Below are 15,991 nucleotides of genomic sequence, written 5' to 3'. Positions count from 1 at the left end.
CGGTGCCGACTGCAGCTGGTCAAGAGCCACGGGCTCTGCCTCCCACAGAGGGAATTACACCAGTGCCCCGAGCAGTCCCACCGCCAGGGCTTCGAGCACCCAGGGGTGCAGGACAGCCCCACGCCAGGCCAGCAGCACGCCCGCTGCCACGTGGAATCGTGCACCCGACAGCAGCAAAGCGAGCCGTGGATATCTGCCCGTCAGCACCGCTCCGTAGGGCGGCTCAGGGGCTACCAAAGCTGTCCCACGCTGCTCGCCTGGCCCAGATCACCACGGCCGCTACTGCTGGCCCCATGGGCTGTGCGAGGGGCAGGCAGCCGACAGCCCCTTCCCCAGCGGGGCCGGCCCCGGGCCGAGCACAGAAGCGTCACAGCAGTTAGCAGTCACGGAGAGAGATCTGCCGGCAGCCACGGGGCCGTTTAAGCAATAGCTCCACTTTGACTTGAGCTCAAAATTGTCGTGTGAGCACTGCCCGCCTCAGCCCTGCGTAGAGCTGGTATGAATGGCTGCGCCGCGCAAATCAATACTGGTTATTGCGTGCTTTAAATCAATCGCTTTCCTCCGCAGAGTAAATTCTTCCACAGCAGTGATTAGACATTTGAGGAGAGCTAAGCAGTTGCACCAAACAATACCATTAGTCCCAAAACATCAGTTTGACATCTCAGCCAGAAAGCACTTCATCAGAACTAATTAATCCCCACAGCATCTCTGTAAGATTGAGAGCGCAATTCATCTGCCTTTTTTAAATGTGTTGGGTATTTATGTTACCGAACGCAGAGGCTGGGGTGGAAGCCATAAGTACGAGAACAAACAGAACAACCCAAGCCAGCAGAACACATCCAAAAGCATGAAAAAGCCAGAGAACACTGACAGCTGCAGGATTTGGCTTCTTTACATCTTCCTGTTACACACCAAACCTCCTGTGAATACCCACAGAGTCTTCCAGATGTCACTTGACTGGATGAGTGGCAGTGAAAAGCAGTTATTATTCTATTGGGAGCAGTTTTGTCTGCTGTTTGTTCAGCCAATTATCTATGCATGCAGCTTAAAAGTGGGGGGAGCAGTAACCTTAGGCTCTGTGAGCAAGGACTCTGGGTTTTATTTGAGCAGTTAAAGCCGAGTCCTCGTTACCACCAGCAAAGCATGTCACCTTACTGAGCAGGTCTCCTGAACGGCAGCCAGCCAGCAGAAAAGGCATTCCTCTCTGAGCAAGCGGCTGATCTACGCAGCTTTCAGATCTGTGCGTGGCAGCACTTACACACCTTCACCTGGCTCTGCCTGGCTGCTGTCACCCACCGAACGAGCCTCTGCTCATTTACTGTTCAGCCAACTCGGCCTGCTGGTGGCACGGAGCAGGCCACCAGGCTGAGGCCGCCAGCCACGGCACAGGCGAGCACCAGCAACACTTGCAAACCATCTTTAGGATCTCCCACCCTCTTTCTAAAAGGTGTGATGCTCTCCCGTGCTGGACATGGCCACGTGCTGCATCAAGCCCAGGAGGTGCCGATCGTGGCAGGGACATGGGCCGTGTCTCACCACGCATGCAGGAAGCACACTGTGCACCCCCAGGAGCGCAGACTGCACAGCCAGCATTTGCTGATGGGCTCCTCGGGCAGCCAGATAAGAAGCCCTGCAGCAGGTCACTGACAGGACTGCCCCCAGCACCGGTCACTTCCCCACGTACAAGTTACTTCATTAAACAGCTTGTGGGTTGTTTTTTTTTTTCCTGACAAGTCTTTCCATGTCTTCCAGTACAGTTTCCAGCACAAGCTAGAAGAATTAAAACCAGATTTGGGTACCACAAAGTTTGTAGCAAACTCATCTTTCCACAGCTGCACTAACTGTGAAGAAACCACGGCGAATGACAATGCGAGGACACCCTGCGGGGCTGCAGCAGGCGAAGGGGCACCCTGCCCATAGGACCTGGTCAGAAATCACAGTGAAGCCAAGCACCTCCAGCGCTGGGAACACCTCCCCAGGTGTTTACCTCAGCTGGGGGACACAGCCTGGCCAGGTGACAAACGTGGAGCCACTGCACACGCGCATCCTCGGCAGCAACCCCAGGTGACAGCCACAGCCACTGTTACCTCCTGGGGCCACTCAGCCCCAGCCACGCCAGCAAGCCTTCTGCACCACCAGAGTCGGGACCAGCTGTTTCTATAAAACAAATCCAGACAGTAACACAACATTTTCCAGCCAGAGAAGTTTATCCCCTCGCAGACACAGGATTTTACTCCAAAAGCAGCAGCTCAAGCAGTCCCCATCAGCGCCGCTGCTGAGCCCCAGCCCCAGGTGGACAACACAGCAACAACCAATTCTCTGCCATTTCCGTACAGATGACTACTTTGGCGTGAAAATAGATGACCTACATGGAGATGAAAATGTTGATCCCCTCGTCAAGGAAGTTTCCAGTCTGAGGCAGCATCGCTAACTTTAATTTTGCATCAGAAAGGCTGACAGCTTGTTGAGGACTCCTCTTGTGAGCAGAATGACCTTGCCAGAGCAGAAGATGAAGCTCAACCTACAAATTTCTAAGCAGTGTGATTTACAGAGATTTCTTCAAAACCAAATCCAGTCTTTTAAAACTCAGAATTCCCCAAGATACACTGAAAAGCTGCTGAGCTGAACAAAAATATCCCTTTTTCATTTGGTTCACATTCCATAGGGAAGTACAGTAAAATGGGTCTTTCGGTAGTTCTGAACTCACTGCCGACATCCTCTCGCACAACATACCTGTGTGTGTACCACGCCTTTAGCAGTGCACACCACACCTTCAGCAGTGCTGCTCTGATTGAGCAGCATCATTCCTGCTGCCCCACACAGCCTGACGTGAGTTCAGGCCACGAGGAGAGGACACACAGCGCCTCTGGCCCCTGCAGCCTCCCCAGGCATCAGCACGAGGAGCTGCTCACGCCCCACGCTAAGCTGAATTCTACCACAAGCTGTCTCTTGCAAGTCTTACAGGAAAATCCAAGCTATTTCTTGTAACTGAAGAGGTCTGAATGATTTTGTCTGCAAACTGCTTTTACCAGTTACAGGTGCAGCCAGCATTGATTCACCTTGGAAGACTTGTGGAACTAGTGAGTTAAACCAAATGGTCACAATAACCTTCCTTCCTTTCTTCATCTCCCTATATATTAGCACTTAGATAAACCCATTAATTTCATCTTATTGTGAAAAAACATCCTAAGAACAGCACCAGTCCCACACATCAAGACACCCGCTCCCAGAGGTGGCATTCAGCTGACTACAAAGGCTGCATTTCTGTCACTCGGGGCTGTGCGCAGGGAAAACGGTATCGCTGGCTTCTGGCTATACACCTAACGGCCTGTTCCTTATAACAAAAGGATCTGCTATTCTGGGGAAGGTAAACATGAGAAAGATGCGGGATGACACACATCTGACAGGGCGTTGGGCTAGCTATCAGTACAGAAAGGTAACAGCAGGCATGGCAGCAGCCTTCAGCTGCGTGACCCACGCTGCTGCCAGTGATGAAAGAAACCCACAGAATGCTTCGAGATTTTTTTTCTTCCTCTCCTTACACTTACTGATTTCCACCTGCAGAAAAGTACGGCTCCTTTTATTCTCGATGCTTTTCAGTGCTCTCCCTTCACGTCCTTTTATTCTCGAGAACTCCCACACTTTACTTGGCTAAATTTAGCTTTATTCCGGTGGCTGTAGTTATGCTATAGGGAAATAATCCAAGCAGCAGACATCTACATAGGAAATTTTAGCATGATGCTCACATTTTTAATTCCTTAATACAGGAAATTCGGAGACCAAGCACACAGAGCAGACTGGGCACGGAAAGCTTCAACACCAGAATCATGCAGAAGAGACAAACCGTGCTGCACATTTCCCATCAAGCCTGGAAGGCAGGCTTAGCAGGGCACAGCTAGATGATTTTGCTCTCTCTATATATAACAGGCCCAGCTTTTCTTCAGGCAGATCCTCAGGCTCAACAAGCTTGTATATTCATGAGCAAACAGGTGGCCCTAACTTCTACAGGAGCACAAAGTATTCTACGTGTGACAACACATACATTGACACATATTGGCCCCAAACCCTGGCAAATCTCTCCCCCCTTCTCCTCCTTACCGAAGTTCTGCTTTGTGGGGTCAGAGTGGGAAAAAAACTCCATATGGAGTAGGAAGATGCCTCAGGGAGCAACTGCAGAATCTGGGCTTTCATTTAATACATAGCTCCAGCCCTTTATCAACAAGAGCCTTTGAAAAATGAAGGGACACCAACTGAGGCACTGCTGCCTCCCCAAACTGAGAACACCTGCGGCTGCTTAGTCACTTCATCAGGCTTCACTGACAGTGCTCCCATTTTGCTACCTCTCACCCTCAGCGGGAGTCCAGTGATTGGGGTAAAAGGAGTTCAGCCAGCTCCATCTAAAACAACCCAGGACATCTCGCTTATACCACCATGTCAGTGGTGGGTTATCAGGCATCTTCAGGAAGCCTGAGGGTGTAAAGGCAAGGAGAAGAGAGAAAAAGCAATCCTCTTCCAAGACAGCTTGGGGCAGATCACATTCCCTTAAACAGTGTAAAGAACCCGAACACAGAGCACCCACAGGCATCCAGACACCCATCTCTAACCCCGACGTCTGATGAAAGCAGAAACCTCACTGGGGGCACTCTGTTGGTGCAATTCCTGATTCACAGCCATGTCTGAGCACTGCCAGCAGCTGCTGCTCGTGTTTCTGAGGTGCCATCCTTACTTCCTATATGGTAACCAGCGCAGCACCCTATGACACCGGCACATCCCCAGGGACAAGGCAGCAGCTGGGACAGCGCTCTGCTGCGTGTCACCGAACAGCACGTGCTGGTGAATGCCTGAAAGATCAGGCTTGCCTTTAAAACTAGGAACGATGAATTTCTTCTCCTAGCTCGGTGAGGCTTGGCCCGCTATTGCACTGTATCCAAGTCCTGAATTATCTAATTTAAGACAAACTCAGAAAAAAAAAAAGTAATCTACTTCAGCTTCCTTTGACATGAAGAAAAAACAGTGTTTTTTTCCACCTGGTCACTAGAACTACCTTACACCTTACAATCCCAAATCCTTCCTTACAGAACACCTCCTTGATTCTTCTGTTACACCGTAACACAGGCACAGTACTGCTTCAGTTACAAAATTCTTCTTATGCTTCATCTTTAGATGGTTTCCAAAAATGCTGTAAAATCCGCATGCTTCCCAGGTCTGCCTGCAAGTCTGGCATACCCTTAGGTGGCAGAAGGAACAAGTGCTCCCGCACGCAGTGGCTTCAGCCGGGCTTTCAGGAGCATGAGCATCACTCAGCTCAGCGCTGGGAGACAGCAAGGTGGGAGCTCCACTTCATCCCCAGCCAAGTCCAACAGCTCCTTTTAACAACAGCCTATCCACCCAGGTGGTGAAATGAGCTACAGGAGAGCTGGAAAGCCACCCAACCCATCACCTCATGCAGCCCCACTGCGACACCCGTGGGCACAGCCCCGTCCAGACCACTGCTGCAGTACCCGGCCACTCCACCTGCAGACACCAGCTGTTGTCACAAAAACAGTGGGCAAGCCTATGCCCTCTAGCTAGGTGGTATCCCTGCCTTTTTTTTTTTTTTTTTTTTTCCCCCACTAAATTAAGCTAGAATGAAAGATTTGGGGAAGGTTGAAATCCTGCATGCCCTGTCTTCAGCTACTGTTGTTGCTCGTTGAATAAACCCGTCAGGTGTCGTAAAGGTACACTCACACTGAAACCTTGCCACTGAGAAGCAATGGGGTGCAGAACAAGTCCAAAACCATAAATCTTCCTCCACATCCCTGAAGCCTGCAGATTTACAACTGTGTTTCCTGGTATCTATTGCTTTGTGCTGGGACAAAGACAGTGTATATAGCACAGCAGAAAACACACAAAACGACCTCTCCGCTGCAGCAACTTTACAGATTCTTCCAGGCTTCAGAATACCAAAACTCACAACGCGCTCTTGGGTGATCAGTACATAAACCCACGTTCACTACTGCAGCTATGACTCGAGCTGCTCAGAAATTCTTACCAGCTGACTTTCACAGACAGCACTAATTAGTTAAAGAGAAACTTTTTTTTCCTGCAAGTGGAGCAGAGCATCTCTGTAACTCGTACAAGGCCACGGTCCCGCGGGTGATGGGGGAAAGCTCTGACGCTTAGTTCTTCCAGTGCTGGACCAACAAACTCTTCAAACCATGAGGATTTCAGAGAGGCTGGGGAGTGTAACTCAACCTGTGTTCTCAGTAGCGCTACTGGAAGATGACTCAGATTCAAAGCTCGTCAGGGCCATGTGTATTCAGGTGTATTGCTATGTGCACAACAAATATGTCATGTGATAGCACTTATCAAGATATGCTTGAATATTCTCCTTTAACAGTGGTGAGCAGTGAACATACCTGCGATAGCTCAGCACACACATGCAGAAGGCATCCATTCAGCTGATCCTGTCAGCTTTGACTCACTAACCAAGGACACAGCAGAATTTTTATACGCCACCATTAGCCCTAATAAATTTCTCTCGTCTTCATGCTCTTTAACAGAAGGAAGATGTGAAGAAAGCATTCCTAATTTGAGCTTGTGTTGACTTTTATCAAGGTTAAAAAACACACCTTGAAACGTGTTCTCAGCTTTCAACCACAGCACTGAAACACCAGGTTAAAACGCGTTCCAAACCTCCGGCAGTCCAACAGGTTACATTTGTGTACAAGATACACAAGGATTATTCCTGGAATGCAGAACACTCCTTAAAATCCTGTAAAATCGGACAATCATTCGCCGCCTGGCTCAACAAAGAGCCTTCCTACGTAGGAGAGAAGGCAAAGGACGGGTGCCCCAAAGAGTTGGACGCCCCCAAACCATGGAAACCCCCAAAGAGCCAAGTGTCGAGGCAGGGGGAAGAGAGCAAAACCAACCCAGAAACCCGGCTGAACACCCCTGTAACGAGCACAACGCTCGCTGCCAGGTGGGGGAACTCTCTCACATTCACCCACACGGCGCTGAGGGCTCAGCCTGGGATTTCCATCCAGCTCTCCGCGGTGTGTCCGGGACGGCGGCGGGACCTGCAGCCGGCAGGACGGGGAGCCTCTGGCCTCGGCGGGGAGCTGGGAGCCGGTACCGGGGCTGATCCCGCACCGGGGCTGAGCCACCTGCGCGCCTCCTCCCCGCGGCCGCCCCCAGCACGCAGCCGGGACGCGGCGCCACCAAGCGCTGCCGGGAGCCCGCAGCCCCCGCTAACGCCGCACAGCCCCGGGGCAGCGCCCCCCGCACCCAGCGGCACCGGGGCAGCCCCCGGGGGGCCGCACGCAGCGCCCCGAGGCCGAGGAGCGGGGCCCCCCCCCCCCCGGCCCCAGCGCGGAGCCCCGCGGCCCCACCTGTCGCGGGGGTCGACCCAGCTGGTGGTGCGGCTGCCGTGGTCGATGTAGTACACCTTCCCGTCGTAGTCCCGCGCCTCCTCCCAGCCCGCGGGCAGCGGCAGCTCCTTCCGCGGCATCGTGCCCAGCGCGGGCCGCGCCGCCCCATGCACGCAGCGCTCCGGGGGCGCCGCTGCTGCTGCTGGCGGTGCGGTGCGGGGCGGTGCGGAGCGGAGCGGGGCCGCGGCCGGCCCAGCCGCGCAGGGAGGCGCCGCGGGCGCTCGCACGCCGGCCCCGCGGCAGGGGCGGGCCGGGGCGAGGCGAGGCGGGGGCGGGGGGCGCCCGGCCCGGCCCCTCGCCCCGCCGCTTCCTGCACCGCCCCGGAGGCGGGCGGAGGGCGGCCGCAGCGCCCCCTGCCGCCGGGGCAGCGCCGGGGGCGGCCTCGGTCCCCGCGGGCGGTGCGAGGCGGGGTTGGGGTTGGGTCGGAGCGAAGGGAGGCGTGCGGGGGGCTGCGGGGGGCTGCGGGGGGCTGCGGGATCTCGGCTCTTCCTCGCCCCAAGCCACAGCCTCGCGGTGGCCACGCGGAGCCACGGGCAGCGAGGGCGGCCATTTGCTGAGGGGTGGAGGCGGCTCGGCTCTTGCTGAGGAATATGAGGAATGTCGCCCAAAGTCTGCGTGCTGGTACCGAGCGCTCAACACGCCAGTGTCGGTGGGCTACCAAACACCGAAACGTCAATGTCAAAAGCTGCGATAACATAGTACCCGTCTGTCAGCCTCCAACAGGTTTTTTCAGGTGTCTGAACTGAAACAGGAGGAAAAATGCATTTGAATTTAATTGACAGAAAATAAATGCATTTTTCCTGAAATACGCCATTTTGGTTAAGAACTCTGGCGCTGTTCAACCTGAAGGAACCATGTTTCTGTGAAGGGTTACTGTATCCTTCCAGAAAAAAAAAGCGCTTGCCCCTTGCCACACCCAATACTATACATCAGCTTTTATTGGTTTCCAAAGGACAGATTTAAAAAAAAATGTTGAAATTGAGTTTGGAAGAATGGACTGTTTCAATCTTGCAGTACCACAAAGTTTTTATTTTTCTCCTGTTTCCCACCCTACATTCCTGAGGAACAGGGCTGGGAGCTGTGGCGCTGCTCAGATGTCAGGGAACTTCAGTAGTGACACTGAATAAAGGTTTCTGACACAGAAGAAAGTTAAATTCAGCCACCTTCTGTCAAAACCTTGCGCAGGTGATTCTGGATTTGAGTCAGATGTTAAATTTCAAGCTACCTTTGCCATGCTATTCATTAGCAACAGCATTAGTAAACATAACACGTTCTTCATGCTACCCTAAGCACTGAAAAAAAAGAGTCAAAACCTGCCATTTGCTTATTAAGCAATATTACTAGTTTTTATGAGTTCATGGGATAAAATTGTGTATGTAAGGGAAAAATCAAGAAAGCACGGTAAGACAAGGTAGAAAACGGCAGGAAACCCATGTGTGACTGCCAACGGGGAGGCTGCCCCCAAGCAGCCAGCACTGCCTGGCCGGCCTGCACCTCGCCTCGGGGCTGTGGGACCAGTGCGGGTTGGCTGCGTTGGGGCAAGGCCCTGGAGGGGGCCACTGGCCGCCTGGCTGCTCCCCCCCGCATGCACCATCACCAGCACTTTGTGTGCCCGCACTGAGAGCTCTATCTTTCAGCAAACAAGCTTGCAGTGAGAGAATAAATCCCTATCGGTGACCTCCATGTTCTGCAACATTTTTTTCACCTAAACCAAATCAGGACCTTATTTATTTATTTATTTGTTTGTTTATTTATTTATTTATTTTTTTCCAAAACACATGCCCCCGTCTGTGCAGGAGAGCCACGTGCCCCCATGGCACTGCAACCTTCTGTTGGGCTTGCTGGGGCGGCCGGGCCTTATTCTGCCTGGCAAGCAGCCCGTGGTATGTGCAGGCAGGGAACAGCCACCGTGCGTGGCCTTGGAAAGCGAAACCTGCCCAGGTGTCAGTTCCGGGGCTGTAAAACACCTGTGTGACACTTAGGCCACAACGGGCTTGCCAAACCCTGCCGCAGACACTACACAGGCACTCCCAGAGTGGCAGTGTGTACCCAGCCCAGGGCCAGGGGAATAAAACACAGCCCCACTGGTGGCAGCCACCAGCTCCAGCAGCAGGGCTGGGGACATCAGCTGGTGGAGAACTGTGAAGGGACAGGTGCCAGTGCCTCGGCAAGTGGCTGGGTGAGGGACACTGGGTTAGCTCTGGTGTACTGCATGCTCATGGCAGGGCTTGAGGCACTGCAGTAGCTGTAAGCCAGTCCTACCTACTAGGACTACTCTTCTGTGCAGTGATCTGAGGGAGTTGGGGTTGTTCAGCATGGGGAAGAGAAGGCCCCATGGAGACCTTACAGTGGCCTGCCAGTACCTGAAGGGGGCCTACAGGAAAGCTGAGGAGGGACTCTTTGTCAGGGGGTGCAGAGATAGGACAAGGGGTAATGGCTTTAAACTGGAAGAGGGTAGATTTAGATTAGATATTAGGAAGAAGCTCTTCACAGGTGAAGAGGCCCTGTCACAGGCTGCCCAGGGAAGCTATGGATGTCCTATCCCTGGAGGTGTTTAAAGTAAAAACTGACTGGATGGCCAGGTCCTGAGAGCAGTGGTGAATGGAGAGAAATCCAGCTGGCAACCGGTCATGAGTGGTGTTCCCCAGGGCTTGGTGTCAGGGCCCATCCTCTTTAATATCTTTATTGATGATTTGTACTCTGTACTTGGCTCTGTTGAGGCCACACCTCGAGTACTGTGTTCAGTTTTGGGTCCTTCACTGTGAGAAGGACATCAAGGCCCTGGAGCATGTCCGGAGCAGGGCTAGGAAGCTGTTGAAGGACCTGGAACACAAGTCCTATCTATGTGGAGTGGCTGAGGGAGCTGGGGTTGTTTAGTCTGGAGAAGAGGAGGCTCAAGGGACACCTTATTGCTCTCTACTACTAACTGAAAGGAAGATGTGGGGAGCTGGGGGTCGGCCTCTTCTCACAGGTAACTAGTGATAAGACTAGAGGGAATGGCCTCAAGTAGTGCCAGAGAAGGTTAAGGTTGGAAATGAGGAGACATTTCTTCTCAGAAAGACTAGCCAGGCACTGGAACGGGTTGCCCAGGGAGGTGGTGGCATCACCATCCCTGGGGGTGTTTGAGGTTTTAGGTTGGACCTGGTGCTTAGGGACATGGCGTAGTGGGTGACATTGGTGGTAGGGGGATGGTTGGACCAGATATCATGAGGGGCCTTCCCTACCGTAATGAGTCTATGAAAACAAGGCTGGATGGGGCTTTGAGCAACCTGCTGTGGTGGGAGTTGTCCCTGCCCATGGAAGGGGGTTGGAACTGGATATCTTTTAAGGTCCCTTCCAACCCAACCCATTCTCTATGATTCTACAGGTCTCCCGATGATGGAGCCAAACCCTTCTTGGTGCTGGCACAGGCACAACATGGGCAAGGGCCCCAAGCCATTGTGCGTCTGTGCAAGCAGCAGCAGGGCAGGGCCCATCCATCTGTCCAGCAGCAGTTCTGCAGGAGCAGAGCAGGGACGTGCCCACCACAGGTTCCCCAAGGGGAGAAGCCAATTGTACCAGCAATGGACAAAGTTCTCCAGGATTCCTCCTTACCACACATCCACAGATGGCTTGCAGAAGCACTCAGCTTCATCCAGACACAGGCTTGACCTTGGCTGGTGGAATGGTGCCATTTCCTGCACGTAGGTAGGGTCTGAACCCCCCTACAGTGGTGGGAGCAAGAGGCTGACCGCTGTGCAGCAGCAGTGGTGGTGCTGGATGAGCGTGGGGGCACAGCCCTCTGGGGTCAGGCAGTGCCCGGAGCAGCCTCACTGCTGCAGCAGAAAAAAATAAAATCCAGCAAAGCCCACCTAGTTGTTTTACAGCACAAATCAGAGGCAATCGAGAAACAAATGTCCATTTGAAGTGGCTTAGTTTCACTGGGAAAATACTCAACAATTGGCTGGGATGTTGGGGATCACTTCATGCTTTAGTATCCAGTAGCCACTCTATGGCTGCTGCTCGCCCTCACCCAAGTGGCCGTGCAGTCCCCAGCTTTGCCAGCAGCATGGCCACCCACCCACCTACGTCTCGAGGGCCCCCAGCACTTTGCTGTCCAGCGGGGTGAGCTCTGTGGCCCCAGGAGCAGCCCTACTCAGCTCCTCGAGGCACCAGGAGGGAGCCCCGCTGCCTGTTGCGCCCTGTGGGTGCATGGAGCGGGCAGCAGCTGGGGCACAGCAGGGGCTGGCCACCCCCCAGAGGGGCGATGCTGGGCCCAAATGTGGGGCACCGGCTGGCATAGGCAGGGCCGTGTGGTGCCGTGTGGGGGCCGGAGACAAGCAAGCTGCTGGACGCTCCCCAGGACAGAGATCCCTGCCTGGGCCCCGTGCCCCCCTGCAAACACACCTCCTTGCATGGAAAGGAATTTATGGAGATGTGGCACTGCGATCCTCTGCTGCTGGAGCCGGGGTGTAGGCCAGGGCAGCTGTGACACCCACTGCAGAGGGGAGTGCGTGGCCACACCGTGTCCCTCCCTCTCGGACCTGCACTGCCCACGGAGCGCTCTGACAGCCTGGAAGACACAGCCTGCCTGCACCCAGCCGGACCCCGGCGCTGCTCAGGGCCCTGGGAGGCAGCAGGTGCTCTGGGGACAGAACAGTCGCTGCAGGATGTCCCCAGAAACACGGGTGCCTTTGTGGTGATGTGGGTCAGTGAGGGTAATTCAGCCTCTAATTACTGCAGACCAGATCTACATGGGTGCCCCCATGGACTGGACTGCTGGGGAGGCTCAACCCGGCGAGCCAGTGGGGCACCAGCTCCCTGCGGGTCTCACAGCGATGTCTCTGGCCTCCTCCAAGCACAGCACCTGCTGGCCCACTGAAAAACCCGGTGCTGTGACAGGTGGAAAACCTCCTCCCAGGAGCCGTGTCACCAGCTTTTTAGTGGCCTGCCTTCCCCACACAGGCAGAGACCAAGCGTTAAGATGGGAATGGCTTAAAAAACCAAAACCTTACAGCCCACAGAGGCAAACAGGTATCTGCTTTCTACCTGTATTACCATTTTTTGACAGGTGAAAATGTGATTTATCTGATAATACTGATTTATAGCATTAAGTAATGCTTGTTAATATTTTACTTTCATTTACATGATTTCTTCACTTAATGAAGTTGGCAGGGGGGAAGCTATTTGCAACAATTATGAGAGCCGGGCTGTAGCAGAATATGCAACAGTACAGCCAGCACAATACTCCTAGCAGATTTTCTTTTTATATGCAATTACAAAATTAGACTAAAACCTGCCAGAAGCTGTCATCTAAAGATGTAAAACTTCTGTAAATATAGTTTCTCCAGTAGCAACGCTGTTGAGCTGCTGTAACACAGCACAGACAGCATTACTGCATACTATCTGCCACCTTCTGTACTCATGATGGCTTAACTGCCACTTCCATTGTAAATCCTATTTGTCAAGGATTTATAAATTGGCTGCATTTACTTGTCTCACTCTGAAAGCTGGCACACACCTCTCTCCTATGGTGTTTTTACCATTTCAATACTGCTTTTTGAGTTCTCGGCTCAGATGCTCTGCAGCAGAAGCCTGACTTTAGCCCCAGAACAATTAAATCCTCAGCAGAGGCTAAGACACTGCCCTTATTTTAACCAAGAAGAAAATAAGGAAAACCCTGATCTATTCCATTCAGTATGCGCTTTGAAGAGCTGCTGCAGAACTTCTAGAGAAGGACTGATGGAAACTGGACTGTCCCCAGCGGGTGACCCCCTGGGGCTCCCCGCTCACCCACTTCTTCTGCTGGCGGCGCAGGGAGGCTGGGCAGGGCTGGTGGCAGCGGTGTCCCCGGGTGCTGGAACTGGCCCCAGGTGCTGAGCTGCAGGCTGCATGAAGTAGGGAAGGGAATAACCTCAGTGGAGTCCAGCACAGGGCAGTTGGATCTAGGAGTTAAGTATATTGCAGGGGCTTTCCGCGGGACCTGTGCTGTCACACATACACTTTGGAAACCATCAACAGACCTGGATAAATTGTCCCTGTTGAGTATTTAGCTACATGACTGGTCCACTTTCAAAAGTTGTTTAAGAATACCATGATGATGCACGTATTGTTTGCAAAGGAGCTGGGTAGGGAGCCTTTTCTTTCTGAGTGCATCCCCTGCAAATCTATCCCAAAATAATTAATATTAAAAATGGTACACTGTTTTTAGTTTAAGTTTCTTTTTGCAGAAGGATAAAGTAGCAGAATCTCCAATTCTGACCAGTTTCAGCTTTACGAGGTTGGTGACAGAACAAAGGACATACAGGACCGTGCAGTGGGTTATCATTTCCAGTCTCTCAACTACAAGAAAATTTCTATTCCAAAGAATAACCTAAGAAGCTTACCAGCACGGACCAAGGAATTCCAGAAAATGGTGACAGTGGAAGTGTTTCCACCTTGTGATTCCATGTTTTATGAACCAAAAGCAACTGATGACAAAAGTAATTTTTATGACTACCCACCTAATACTTTCCTTCTTGAAGAAGTTTCACTTGTTTACAAGTCTGATAATGTAACGGCACTTCAAGCCCATCAGCACAGAAAAGCCTTTGCAGTGATGGACATACAGGACTTATCTGAAAACATACCCCGACTTGTCCTTCTGAGGGAAGAGTGCTTGGGCTTCTAGTGCATGCACTGCATAGGGTGAGCACAGAACAGGATGGGGTTTGTTTGCTCAGCAAAAATCAGATGCAGTCTTGGAGTACTACAGGTGTTAACAGCACAGCCACTGAGCTGTTCTGCTTTAAAAATGCCCTGGAGTGAATTAATGCCCTGGAATGAATTAATGCCCATAATCAATTCAAGCATCTCTGCTGATATCATGAATCATTAAAAATCTCATCTGCAACCCCAAAAGCAAAACTGTTCTCAAAATTAAATAGAGCTCTCTGAGTACATACTTAAATGAGATAAAAGCAGCAGGGCTCTTGCTGATGGATGGCTCCCTTTTAACATCATCAGGAATGACTGCTTAGACGGTCTTTGATCTTACCTCCGATTTTTAAATGTGGTAGAAGCAAGCAGTGTCACAAAGAAGATAGATTTTGTGGAGGTTTCTGTGCTCACAGCAAGTCCCTCCATGTTCCATTTAATACAGTGTTACTGAATTTTCAATCTGTTTGAAACTACTTCGGAGCAATTAAACTAATTTCAGGATTGTAACCTGGCAGTCTGATGGTTACTAGTCACCAGGCGTGGAGAGGGAATTTCTAAGAGCATTTAACATTTTTTTTGCTGTCCTAAACAGAATTTCAGGTTGTGTGTATGTAGTTTTTGCTTACCCAGAGGTCAAAAGAACGTCCCTCTGTGGAATCCATGCTACAATGATCACTGCTACATAGAAGATGCTGCATGTATGAGATGACAGCGACACACTGATATTTTTTAATTTTTAACAGATTTCACAATGGAAGACAAAATATTCACAGGAGTTTTAGAGACTTTATTTATGTATAAACAATTTAAACACTTTGCCATAAATTATCTTTGCCTGTCTCTAGTCTTTGCTTAGCAGCAAATTAAAATTAATATAAAAACTCAATGAACAATTCATACATGTATATTACAAAAAAGTTCTTGTACCAAAGTTCTTATTAGACTTTTTTTTTTTTAATTTTATTTTTTTATTTTTTTTGTGGTGACTGTAATGTGATTGTCTCAGTTTCTCGACCAAACAAACACACTAATAATTTTTAAATCTGAAACAGTGATTGTGCCTTCTGGCTGATGTATGTACAGGGTGATCTGACGTGGTGCCCATTTGCAATAGTGTAACACAATGCCCACAGCTCTACTGGAACTGATACCAACAAACTACTGAATCTAAACAGACTACACCCTGTAACTGTGTTATACTGTCCACAATGGAAATCTTCAAAGACAAACAGAGTATGAAATTTATTTGTAGTGATTTATAGCCACCATTTTGAATGTAACTTTACACTCTGCCCTCTTTGAATAAGTTAAGCTTCAGGCCAGACAAATGGAGGGTCAGAGTGCAAGTGCGGTTTTGTTATTCTTAAATATATTTTCCTTTACTATTTCCAGTGTGCTCTCACTTGCATTCTCATTTTCCTCCAGTTGCTACACACAAATCACCCCAAAGTCATGTTTTAAATGCACCTGTATTTTGCTTTAAATGAAAACCTCTTGGATATTTATCAAACAAGCAGTCTGAATCATTTGTGTTTCATCAGCTGGTTAGTGAAAGTGGCCCACTTGGATTTCTTAGTTTGCTCACGTGTGAATGGAGTGAGGTAATACAATACGAGGCCTTCTTTTTATTTTTCGTTAGACCCAGAACAAGTGGGTAATATTTCAGGGGTACTGTTTAATTTGTATGGTTAGAGTTTTCAGTCAGGCTTTAGTCCACTTCAGGATGTGGTTTTTAATCACTTGAACAGTAGCATTTAACTCAAAAAATGAGCTTTTTTGCCACTTACTATCCCAAAGTAGCTCAGCCTAGTGCCCCCATGTAGGTCTTCATCTCCTTAGGAGAGGAGATAACAGTTACGACTACTGATTCATCCAGCAAAGGATGACAGCAGGTTAATTTG

General features: G+C 50.9%; 1 protein-coding gene across 1 annotated transcript in view; it reads right to left on the bottom strand.

Annotated features, from left to right (window-relative positions):
• Positions 1 to 7,499, bottom strand: part of WWC1 (WW and C2 domain containing 1) — a 69,436-nt gene extending 61,937 nt beyond the window's left edge. The window contains exon 1 of the mRNA XM_084295066.1: positions 7,374 to 7,499. Coding sequence (XP_084151192.1) covers positions 7,374 to 7,492 — 119 coding nt within the window. The 5' untranslated portion in view covers positions 7,493 to 7,499. The remainder of the gene's footprint in view (positions 1 to 7,373) is intronic.
• Positions 7,500 to 15,991: the final 8,492 nt, after the last annotated feature.

This window comes from Netta rufina (genome assembly GCF_964035555.1).
Source record: "Netta rufina genome assembly, chromosome: 14".
Taxonomy (NCBI): domain Eukaryota; kingdom Metazoa; phylum Chordata; class Aves; order Anseriformes; family Anatidae; genus Netta; species Netta rufina.
Note: the sequence above shows the minus strand (reverse complement) of the source record. Positions and strands in the feature narration are given on the sequence as shown.